Genomic DNA, 12,210 nt, shown 5'->3' on the forward strand with positions numbered 1-12,210 from the left:
AACTTGAGCACACACTTTTGCATTGGGTGGGCGGGTTTCGAAGCCTCTTTATTACTCCACCCTCTTTGGTCAGAATATGACAAAACACTTCTCCCACCCAAGTGCTCCAGGGCATCGAGGATCCACACCAAAAATGAATGACAAAGTCATTCATGTGGTCAGGTAAAACCAGGTTACGTATATCGTTTCACAAATCTGAATATATTTGTGCGTTGGAATTTTTTGTGTAAGTGTAGCAGGTTGGCCCTGCCATCATGTTAGTGTGTGTGATTGACAGCTGCTGATTGACAGCAGTGGGCGGACATAATCTATTTATATGAATGGACCCTTGCTTCCTGTCTCGTTTCCGCCACTCATTGTTTTGGCGTGAGCCTGGGCTGCGTTGGTTGCAGAGGGGCCGCTGATGAACTGCGAAGAGCGGCGTTACTCACCTGCACTTGTGATCGTTCGGAGCGCACTGTAACCTACAGTACGTGGCGCTTAGGAGCTAGGAGCTGGCTGATAGGCCAGTTAGCCTGCTCGAGGTAATTGGTGTGGTGTGGCGATCCTTGGAAACACTGTGCCGGTGACTCGCTTGTTTTAAGCTTTCATCGGTGGCCCCTCCGGCAAGAGCCAGCCAGTGTGGTGCGCCTACATGTCCTTCGGCTGCTGTTTCGCTGGAGAATTTGGTTAGAATCTGTTTCGCCCCTGCTTCACCGGCTGCTTGGCTGTGCTTTGTTCTGCTGGGTTTGGGGAAGTACCCCACTTGTTGGCCACGCTTACCCCTTTGCCCTGCTTGTATGTTTGTCTGAGTGTGCGCAGTTTCAGGGCCCTTGCCTGCTTACTCGCCAAGTTATTATTTCTTTCATTTTCATTTGATTTACTTTTGCACGTTTTGTTATTTTGCTTTTGCATGTTTATTTTGGTTTTCTGTATTTTGTTTGCTGCATGCTCCCATCTTGCTTGCCCTGCTCCCGCATGCCTGCGTGCTCTGCTGCTTGCTTTAACTATTTGTGTGCCAGTAGCTATAGCTAGCCCTGTTGTTAAGGGTTATATGTGTGCAGTGCTTATTTTGCTTGTTTATCCTTCTTTTCAGTTCATTTACTGTGTGCGTTATCTGTGTGTTTAATTTACTTTATTTTGCATTTATTGTGGTTATTTTGGGTTAGGGTGGGATCAGGGAACTTCCGGTAACTGCTACCTCCCTCAGCAGTTTGGGTAGTGCCTAGGGTGTGTGAGTGTGTGGGTGTGTATGTGTGTGAAAGAGAAATTCCTTACTTGTATTCCCTTTTTAGTGCAGTGGAACCCATTGAGTGTAGTGCGTCGGCAGCCTGGTGTGTGCACACAGTGAAAGATAAGTAGTACTACAGATCCTTATAGGTTTAGTGATCTCAGTGGTGCCCCAGGCTGCATGACCAGGTTCATCTCTCTCTCTCTCTCTCTCTATCTCTCTCTCTCTCTCTCTCTCTCTCTCTCTCTCTCTCTCTCTCTCTCTCTCCCTGCTACCGTGTACTGTGCCCGAACAGGCTTTTTGCGATCTTGCACATTGTTTTAATATTCTTGTCTGACACATGTGTACAACAATAAAAGAGAATTATATTTGGGATCCCGTCTCTGTCCTGTGTGTTTCGAACTTGTGCTAATTTAAGGTTTAGGTCTTTCCTGGAGGTAAAATTACCCTGCCTCTAGGTGGCATAGTCACTACAAACTCCTCCCCCTGCTACATAAGGAAGGTTTGTTCGTACGCAATCTTTAGGGGGAGTTTCATGCAAAGTGTTATAAATGAGGTCCCTGATTTCTTTGTTTTCTACTTTCAGAAGTGAACACATTCAAAATGCCACACATTCATCAGACATTCATTTATTTATTTTCAACATTATTAAGCTTTCAATTACAAATGGTGAAACAAGGTTGATCAGCATGGAGAAAAAGGGTCCCCCCCAAGTGAAGCTAAGGACAGGCTTACGACCTGCTGCCATGATCCCATGTGTAAGGTATCACTGTAACTTCTTTGCCCGTTTTGAAGCACAAAATGACACTCATCCACAGAAAACTCCCCCTCCCCCTCATGACCAACCCCTGTACCTGTCCTCTGCCAGTGTGAAGAGGACACTGGCCACCATCAACCCACGCAAAGCAGCTGGCCCAGACAACATACCAGGCCGAGTGTTGAAGGATTGTGCAGAAGAGCTGAAGGATGTCTTCACAGACATATTTAACATCTCTCTGGAGCAAGCAGTCATCCCATCACTTTTCAAAGCTGCTACCATCATACCCGTGCCGAAGAAATCATCACCATCATGCTTCAATGACTACCGTCCTGTAGCACTGACGCCCATAATCATGAAGTGCTTCGAACGGCTAGTCCTGTCACACATCAAAGCCACCCTACCCCCCACCCTGGACCCCTACCAGTTCGCATACCGAGCCAAGCGATCCACGGAGGATGCAATCTGCTCTGCCCTCCATCCAGCCCTCACCCACTTGGACAATAAAGACTCATATGTGAGAATGCTGTTCATTGACTTCAGTTCAGCATTCAATACCATAATACCACAACAACTCATCAGAAAACTGGACAAACTAGGTTTCAGCACCTCCCTCTGCAACTGGCTGCTGGACTTCCTGATGCAGAGACCACAAGCAGTACGGGTAGGGAATAACACCTCAAGCACCCTGACCCTGAGCACGGGGGCTCCGCAAGGTTGTGTTCTCAGCCCCCTGCTGTTCACGCTGCTGTCACATGACTGCACAACGACCCACAGCACTAACCATCTAGTGAAGTTTGCGGATGATACAACACTGGTGGGCCTCATCACTAAGGGCGATGAGACCCACTACAGAGAAGAAGTAGACCTGCTGGCCAGATGGTGCAAAGACAACAACCTCCTGCTGAATGTCAACAAGACCAAGGAGATTGTTGTCAACTTTCAGAGGGTCCAAAAACAACTGCCACCACTGACCATCGACGGTTATGCTGTGGAGAGAGTGAGCAGCACCAAGTTCCTTGGAGTGCACATCAGCGACGACCTCTCTTGGACCACCAACACTACATCACTGGCGAAGAAGGCCCATCAGCGTCTCTACTTCTTGCGCAAACTAAAGAAGGCAAGTGCTACACCCTCCATCATGACAACATTCTACAGAGGAACCATAGAGAGCGTCGTGTCCAGCTGCATCACAGTGTGGGGAGGAAGCCGCACGGAGAAAAACAGGAAGACACTCCAGCGTGTTGTGAACACAGCGAAGAAGATCATTGGAGTACCACTCCCCTCCCTGCAGGACATTTACACCGCACGCCTCACCCGAAAAGCACTGATGATCATCAAAGACACAAGCCACCCTGCACACAAACTGTTCAGCCTCCTGCCCTCTGGAAAGAGGTACAGGCGCCTCCGTTCCCGTACCACCAGGCTTGCAAGCAGCACGATGCATCAAGCAATCAAGATACTGAACACTCAACCCACTCTCCCTTCACTGTCAGCCTCTAGCCAGCCAGGCCACTGACAACGCTCCCCCCCCTCATCCCCACCACCATATCTGCGACTGAACATTCCACCTGCACTACTACATCTGTGACTGAACTTTCAACCTGCACTAACTCAAAATATACACATGCACACACACACACACACACACACACACACACACACACACACACACACACACACACACACACACACACACACACACACACACACACACACAAGCACACTGCACTTTCTGCACTAAACCCAAACATACACACACTGACACACAACTCATACTCACACACATACACACACACACACACACACACACAGGTACACACACACAGACGCACACCGCACTTTCTACCTGCACTAAACACACACACACACACACACACACACACACACACACACACACACACACACACACACACACACACACGCACGCACACAAAACACATACAAACACACACACACACACACACATACTGCTGCTGGTGTATTTAATAAAAACCTTTTTTAATTATTTATTTCTTCAAATGCTACTATTACTATGTCAGAACGCTATAAAGGACTTTTAGAAAAAGCACAACAAAATACCTCCTCTTAATGTATGTTCTCTACAAGTCTTCTGTTGTCCAGTCTTGCACTTTAAATGTCTGTATGAGCAATGTCTACGTCCATACTGTCTATGTCCATGTATGAGTACTGTCTATGTCTATACTGTCTATGTCCTTACCTAGATTAGTCTATGTCTGCATGGGAGAGCAAGAAACGCAATTTCAAATTCTTTGTATGACCAGTGCATGTAAAGAAATTGACAATAAACTTGACTTGTAAAGCTTAGAATCAGTTTCAGAGTCTATGGATAACTCAATATGTTCCCAAGACTTGCAGAGCACTTTCCTGTGGCTGGTCACATACAGTATTTTGTGCAAATGGCCTCTGTATTATATTCTGTGTACCTGTGTATTTATAGATTTGTATGCTCCTTAATTTCCTTCAGGGTTAATACAGGTACTCTACTCTACTCTGCACAGGGTTATGGATGAGTACAGGTTTGTTATGTGGGGAAGCTCTCTGAAGAGATGACTACCATTCACAAGCTTGAAAGTTGAGAGGGATGACCCTACCCACTGAGGAACAATGACAGACAGCTGCGTAGACTGTGTTCGCCATGTGTGAGTAGAGACCAATGCTAGACGGTTGGTACTGGCAGAATGGCAACTTCCTTATAGAAACAAAAGGCTTTAGTGTAGCCTTCAGATAAGCTGGAGCAGAAGCTGCCGTATAGGGCAGGGACTCCTGCTACAGCAAGCTCAGTGATGTGCTTAAATGAGTCCTCTTGCACAGACAGATGGATATAGATTTGCACAAGCATTCCAGAGCAGTCCTCCTGCAGAGTAGGAAAGACATGCAATGAGACCCAACCATCACCACCATGACATTTGACACAACAGAAACCTGCTATCATTTAGATGACATTTAGATATCAAGGACTAAAATGGAGACAAGCTCCCTAAGCTTTTTTGTGTTATCCATTTGACATGTTAGGTTTTCAAGACATATTTATTGACTCATTTATTTGAATACCCTTTTAATGTTTTGTACAATGTCAATAAATAAAATCAATCAATGAATCAATCAATAAACATTATTTGAAAATGCCATATCAATGTGTTATTATTATAAGTGTAAACATCATGTGGTGACTAACCTCCATGGTTCATTTGTAGACAGGCTTCATTATTTAAGTTATTGGGTTCACCTGGGTTCCAAAGATGGAACGTAAATCTGGATCCATCACTCCAAAACCAGATTCCATTCTAACAGAAGAAAAGCAGGTCACATCTCATCACTGCTACCTGCTGGTGAATCATTATGCGAGACCTATTGAAAATCATACATGCATCAGAGGGTAGTCTAATAATAGGCCTATATTTAGTAGCTTTTTAAACTAGACATACCTCTAGGCAATTTAAACCAATTTACACCATCTCCAGCTTTTCCAAAGGTGTTATGTCAGACTATGTTTTCATGTTAGCCTGTTGGTTCCAAACAGTAGTTTTTGCTCCCTTTTAATAAAGTAGTAGTACTTTTAGTCTCTATTTTCAATCATAATCCTTACCTGCTGGGCATCTGTTCCACCAAGCCAAGTGCGAGGTGAACCATGTGTGTGTGTCACTATGAGTCCTTGGATGTAGTGGTACTCTGCAACGCTGTGCACAGACGCCAGATTGCCACCCAGTAGTAAACAGAAGCGCTTGAGAAAATAAATGAATACATTGACAAATATGACATCAATTGAACTTTTCAATTATTATCTTTATTTTTTGTTTGCTGACAGCCATTCATGTGATTATGGCAAGGTTTAATTGTGATCCTTTGAAAAAAATGAGCTCGCCTGACCTAATGGCCTTCCTTATCTCTGGCCAATGAATAAGTAAACAGCATAAAAGAACATTCCGCGCCGAGGATTGTGCACAATGTCAGCCTACAAGTTGTATATGTGATCCTAGCTTACCTCTGCTTCTGCCCATGTTCTTGCAGTGCTGATAAAACTATAGCAGCGTCCATTAAACTGCCTCCATCCACCAGGGCAGAGTGCTCTTGAGTTCACTGTTGATGAAGGAGTTAGAACAGGTAAAATGGCAGAATTATCAATATTACCTTCTGCAATGAAGGCGGCTCTGGTTTTCTTTGAGTTGAATAGTACAAGGCCTTGTTTTTAAAAACTGCAACAACTATGTCATGTAGGCCTAACACAAAAGTCTAAAAAATGGCATTGATGATTATGTAATTTTTTACCATCACTGAAGGAAGAATCATCTGTCATATTCATGGACTGGAATTCTTGAATAAGAATCATGTTCAGTGAGTCAGAAGCATAATAGCAATTTATTAACAAAAATCAACAAAAGTTAGAATTTTGTTGTCAATTTTTGCGCAAATGTATGTTAAAATGCTCACGTGTATCAATTACAATGGAGTTTTACAGTATGTGTACAGCATGACTGCACACTGTACACTGCAATATGCATTTGGATACTAAACCACATTGCAGAAGCTGGCGGAAGCAACTGAACCCATTCTTACCTTCACTGAAGGAAGAATCATTTGTAATATTGTCAGAATGGATAAGTTCTGGAATGAAAATCATATTGTGGTTAAATCATCACATTGTAACACATTTTACATTTTACAAAATACAACTTAAGATCCCTCATTAATTCAAAATTGTACATCCAAATGAATCAATTCCAATAGGCATACAGTACATCGGCTGACATACATTAACATTTTCTTGGAAAATAAGATAAAATAGATATTTTTTGCAGGCCATACAGAATTTACAACTAATACAACGATGAATGTACCTGTGGCAGAACACAGGAAACCCAGGGAGAGAAGCAGGATGAGGGTCGTCATAGTCTTCATGTTGCTGTCTCATGCGTAAATCACTGTATTAGAGTGATGAGGCAGTCAGGAGCATCATTTATATTGCAGTAGGGAGGAAGTAAATGCTCTGAAAAACAAACATAATCTCAAGGATTTCAAACTACACCCACTTACTATGAAGCCAAGTACTTTTATACAGAAAATCAAGACTTCAGACTGCTTTGCAGATAAGTGTTATCATTCTTTTACAGAAAAAAAAACTGATACGTTTAAATATTACCTGTAATGGGGAAGCAACCCCCCCCTCTCCCCACCGACACACACACGCACGCACGCACGCTCACACACACACACACACACACACACACACACACACACACACACACACACACACACACACACACACACACAGACACACACACACCTCATTTACAGGAATTAACCCAATGGAATATTCTATCTTATCCACATCATGTCAACATGGAGCCCGATTCATTTGGCTGGTCTATGCCTTAATGACTTTACATGGGGACCAAAACATGTTCTAGTTTGGTTTTAATTTGGCCTTATTATAATGTTCGCTATAGAATTTTGGTCTCAACCTTAACACAAACAAAATTCTATGCACCCCCTGGAATCTCTGGCACACCGCTGGTTCAGAACCACTGCTATAATTATACTCAAAACCTAGCCTAATAATTTAATAATACAACTTAAATAACATATTTTTCTTTTTCTGTGAAATTACAATGGTGCAAAAAGTTCAGATCAGGTGTCATACTTAACCACCAAATCACTCTCTCACATCTTCAGAAAATCAGCAGTGGCCATAGGTGTGTATTTACATACAGTATATAGGCCCTATATAAAATTTATTACAGGTTCAAGGCCCACAAGAGGCAATGCAATACACATATAATTAAGAAATACATCACACAATTATATAGGCCTATACACATTTTATACAGCAACAACCACAAACTAGACTGCATTTCACTCCTCCTTACAGTTCCCTCCACACACCTGCACACCATGGGCGACAGGGCATTTCGTGTTGTTGGCCCCAACCTCTGGAATTCTCTCCCACTGTCACTTCGACAGTGTTCTTCACTGTCCACTTTCAAATCTCAGCTAAAGACACACCTTTTCACTTCTGCTTTTCAATTTCACTGACAGGCACCTCCACTTCATTTTAATTATCAGTTTATTTTCTATTTTACTTATTTTATCTATTTTATTTTTTTCCCCCTCATTTTTATTTTATTTTCAATTTGCATTCTACTTTGTTATTTTAAAACATTTATTTTTATTGTACTTTTTATTTTTATTTTTGCATTTTAATTACTCTCATTACTATCCTATTGTTAATTCACTGAAGCTCTGTTATACTTTCCCTATTGTTATGTAGGCTATTTGTTTTTGATTGTAAAGTGTCCTTGGGTATTTTGAAAGGCGCTCAAAATAAAATGTATTATTATTATTATTATCATTATTTCCGCAGAGACGATGCTATTAGTATGCTTGTGGCTTATGCGCACACACACACACACACACACACACACACACACACACACACACACACACACACACACACACACACACACACACACACTGAACTAACTAAATATCTTACTTACAAGCAGGTTATATTATGAGTTTATGTAAATGGAAAATTGCAACATTTCTAACTGATCAATCTATAGAACAGTGTGTAGGCCTAGGTAGTAGGTACCAGAGACGTTCTTAATGCAGAGACGGCCAACTCGACGTTCCTTCCTGTTTCACTTATGACGTCGGCCACGCCCCTTTAGGAGACCTGATAGGAGACTTTTATAATGGGCGCCTATGGGCGAATCTGACTTTTCCACGGATACGACCAATGCCTTAATTCATGGGCGGAGCGATGGATTTAAAAATTGTATATCTTGCGAGCCACATGCCTTCTTTACATTCTGAAAATTTAAATGACATCTCAGAATTATTTTTTCACAGAGAAAATCGACTTTGTTTGACGCGTGTCCCGTCTAGTGCGAGCCACTGCCATGGAATGCCAAGAATGATTGACAAGCGGTGCAGAATATTTGCTTTGCGTGAAAACAGGAGCGGTTGATAAGGAGCCCTGCATTAATTGACGTTTATTTTTGTTTTGTTGTTTTGTTGTTACATCGTAGGCCCTAGTTCACGTCTACTTTGCACGTCTGTTGTGAAATGGGCTAGTAGCCTAATTTCGACAAATTATTAAAAGCTTGATGTTCATTTCTGCACGTTTCCGTTTCAGTGCTGTCCATAAGTAGCCTGTTTTCGCCGCTTCCCAGTCTGTCCACGGGTTTATAGCCTAAATCTAGTGAGACACAATACCATGACTGCAAATAAATGACAACAGTTGGATGGCAAATGCATACATTGGGCTACTGCTTTATCGACTTCATTCAATAGGCTACTCTTTGCAGCAGTCTGTCTTGCACGACACGTCAGCATCATCCAATCAACTGTTAAACGAAATGCAGGCTGCGCCAGGCAGGGCAAAAGTTAGCAGAGATGGCTGGTTAACTCGGACATTAGCCTATTAATTTCGCAAATATTGTATTAGTAGCCTAGTTCAGATACACCGCGCTCTTCCCTGTGGTGCGTCTCCAGTTGAATAAAGGTGAGAAAGTGGATCGCACTCGGGTTCTTCTTTTCTTCTTCTTCTTCTTTTTTTTTACATAGCAGCAAGAGTGTAGACAAACGTTTTGGCTGCTGCCTTCGTCAGTGTCTCCACTTCTGCTGCTATGTAAAAAATAAAAAGATGAAAAGAAGAACCAGAAGTGCGATCCACTTTCTCACCTTCTAAGTTATTCAACTGGAGACGCACCACACGGAACAACGCGGTGTATCTGAACTAGGCTATACTACTTCTGCAACTGAGCCTCACCAGCAGCCTCCAATAGGCCTATGTCCTTCGAGACGCTAAGTTAACAGACGCAAGAGCCAAAACTTTCACCTTCAGCGCAGCAGAAAGAACAAAAATCCTGTACTATCCCGCAAATATTGGATTAAAAACCGTGAATCTTGACATGAGAAAATAGAGGATAGGCTCAACGATGCACTAACGAGATGCATGATACGAGTTTGATAGCTGTAGGTTCTCTCTCCAAATGTTCGAGTTTGGCACTGCATAGCCGCTCTCTGGATATTCTCGGTTTTTATCAGGCTATTGAGCGATTTTTAGACATGCATGTGCAGCGCAATGTTTTAGTCAAAATTTGGTAGGCCTACAGTTCCGTGCACTTGGATCCTCTGAAGGCACGATATGAACGCACAAATGTGTCTAGAACAACATGCCATAGACGGGAATAATGACAGCTGAGGATTGTAGGTGAATATGGTTACATTACGCGCTGCTAGACATCATGGATTTAAATAACCTAATTGTCTGTTTAGGCTATCTGAAGCACGTCATGCTTCTGCATCAGCCTAGGCCTATATGTCGGCTCTGTCTCCAGTGCAGACTTCAGTGTGGTCCAGTTATGATCCTCTCCTTTCTAAGCACGATATGAACACAAAAAAACGTCCGTGTAGTTGTGTAGCACAATAGGCTATATTTCATACGAAGTCATGACCACGATTGCATGAACTTGATTACATTTAATTTAAAATTATACACGAGGTCATGTATAAACTCAAGCAGCACGTCTTTCATAGTGAATGTAGCCTAAATAATTTGGTTGGACATAGGTTACAATTAAAAAAAATTAAAAAAAAAAACCTAAGCCAGCCACACAAGTTTTAATCATTGTGCCGTCTTGTCATGTCGTTCAACCTTGCATGAATCAGGTGGCTCTGTCTGCAGGCACTTGATTTTGTTCACAGTGGCTGTATTTCTCACGTCTATGCCATCTAAAATATCAAACGCATTTTGATTTAGTGCAGAGACCACGGCAACATAAAGTTATCATATTAAGTTGCCCAGGGCGGTCGGTTTTGTAAAATAGTGCGTGATGCTGCTGTTAAACGTTGCCTGGCTGTTTCTCTGACCGGAGTTCTCCCGGCGCCAGCGTAGCAAATGAATTTAGGAAACGTGATTGGTTGATTCTGCGCTGGTGTTCGATGATTGACAGTTTGGCCACGCCTTTTTAGGAGACCAGAAGTACTTGGTTGGTGAAACATTCCATCCTATTGTTGACGTCACCAGCTTTTTAGAACAGACAGAGCCATACAGAGGGTAGAGTTACGCAATTGGAGGACCAGGAATTAAATGGCAGCTCCGCCTTTCAGCGAGATAAGGGTGTTCCTAAAGCGGCTGTCTTTCCATAGACTCAACATAGAACCACCACATTAACAGCCAAAAATAAGGACTAACGAACTATACTGCGGGGTAATCACCACAAATATGTAAACCAACAACTGTCTCGGTGGTGATAATCAGAAAAGTTTACCATCTGTGATGTTTATCTGAAGTTATTACTATGAACAGCAAGTCTTGTCATATTCCCTGCATTGCATTTGCTATGTGCTACGCCCACTGCTAGGAACTAACATTCGCAACGCTGAGCAGTACTGAGAAGCTAAAACAGCTAATTTTGCTAAAGAGGAAGTCGGCCTAAGCACACGGCGGAGATTGCCCGACTCTACCCTCTGTATGGCTCTGAGAACAGAGAATCTTTGGTAGGTACAGTAACAGACACCTTTAGAATGTTGATGATTGTTTGGGAGGGACTGTGAAAAATCCTAAATCAGGTTGTTATGGCGATGTTATGGCATCACTTATGACATCATTTAGCTCCATGATTAAAGTAGAATGTAGTGGCCTGCAAATGTATTTCAGCTTGTGATAGCCTAGTGCAGTCAAATCACATTGTCTGCATTATTTTATTGATAAAATATTATTCTTTCTGTAACAGATGTCAGTGCTTTACAATAACAACATTTCTCACAGAAGATGAAGAAAGGTCAGTACTTGAATTTAATTCATTCGATAGGTCTATATACCTGTATTTCATATTTAAATTTTCACAATGAACTCCTTTTTTTAATTAGATTTCAAAGGTCCAGTGTGTAATTTAAGTTATTTAGCCTATTTTCAAAACATGTGCTTTCCATTCACAAATGTGACATTTCCCTTAATATTTGTAATAGGCCTGTTTTATTTATACAAGTAGACCTAATAAACTAATATTCACTATTTGGACCAAATCCTACAATTATTTTTTCAGTCAAGTTTTGCTAAGGTTGCTAAGATGCTTGCTATGGCAATTACATTGGTTGCCTACTGGGCAGCTGTGGCCTAGTGGTTAGAGAGTTGGTCTTTCAATCTAGGGGTTGCAGGTTCAAATCCCCCCTAACCTCTCCCTACATCTCCATCCATGACTGAAGTGCCCTT

General features: G+C 42.2%; 1 protein-coding gene across 2 annotated transcripts; it reads right to left on the reverse strand.

Moving 5' to 3' along the window:
• Positions 1-4,563: 4,563 nt before the first annotated feature.
• LOC134435668 (ladderlectin-like) lies at positions 4,564-6,965 on the reverse strand. 2 transcript variants are annotated; one of them, XM_063184703.1, is made up of 7 exons: positions 6,827-6,965; positions 6,546-6,593; positions 6,258-6,302; positions 5,974-6,068; positions 5,578-5,712; positions 5,167-5,275; positions 4,564-4,845 (listed from the first exon to the last, which is right to left on the reverse strand). In XM_063184703.1, exons 1-7 carry the CDS (start codon positions 6,885-6,887, stop codon positions 4,781-4,783), a joined length of 558 nt encoding a protein of 185 aa, XP_063040773.1. In that variant the 5' UTR covers positions 6,888-6,965; the 3' UTR covers positions 4,564-4,780. The 2 variants fall into 2 exon arrangements, with proteins under 2 accessions (XP_063040773.1, XP_063040774.1); XM_063184704.1 differs by lacking the exon at positions 4,564-4,845 and having other exon boundaries at positions 5,190-5,339.
• Between the last annotated feature and the right edge of the window lie 5,245 nt (positions 6,966-12,210).

The sequence above is a fragment of the Engraulis encrasicolus genome, chromosome 20 (genome assembly GCF_034702125.1).
Source record: "Engraulis encrasicolus isolate BLACKSEA-1 chromosome 20, IST_EnEncr_1.0, whole genome shotgun sequence".
NCBI lineage: Eukaryota > Metazoa > Chordata > Actinopteri > Clupeiformes > Engraulidae > Engraulis > Engraulis encrasicolus.

Excerpts from the sequence above, each read along its gene's own strand:
- LOC134435668 (XM_063184703.1), bottom strand. The coding sequence starts at position 6,887 with ATGAAGACTATGACGACCCTCATCCTGCTTCTCTCCCTGGGTTTCCTG. Across the intron at positions 6,069-6,257 it reads TGATTCTTCCTTCAGTGATG|TGAACTCAAGAGCACTCTGC; the intron begins GTAAAAAATTAC and ends CTTCATCAACAG. Across the intron at positions 5,713-5,973 it reads GAACATGGGCAGAAGCAGAG|CGCTTCTGTTTACTACTGGG; the intron begins GTAAGCTAGGAT and ends TATTTTCTCAAG.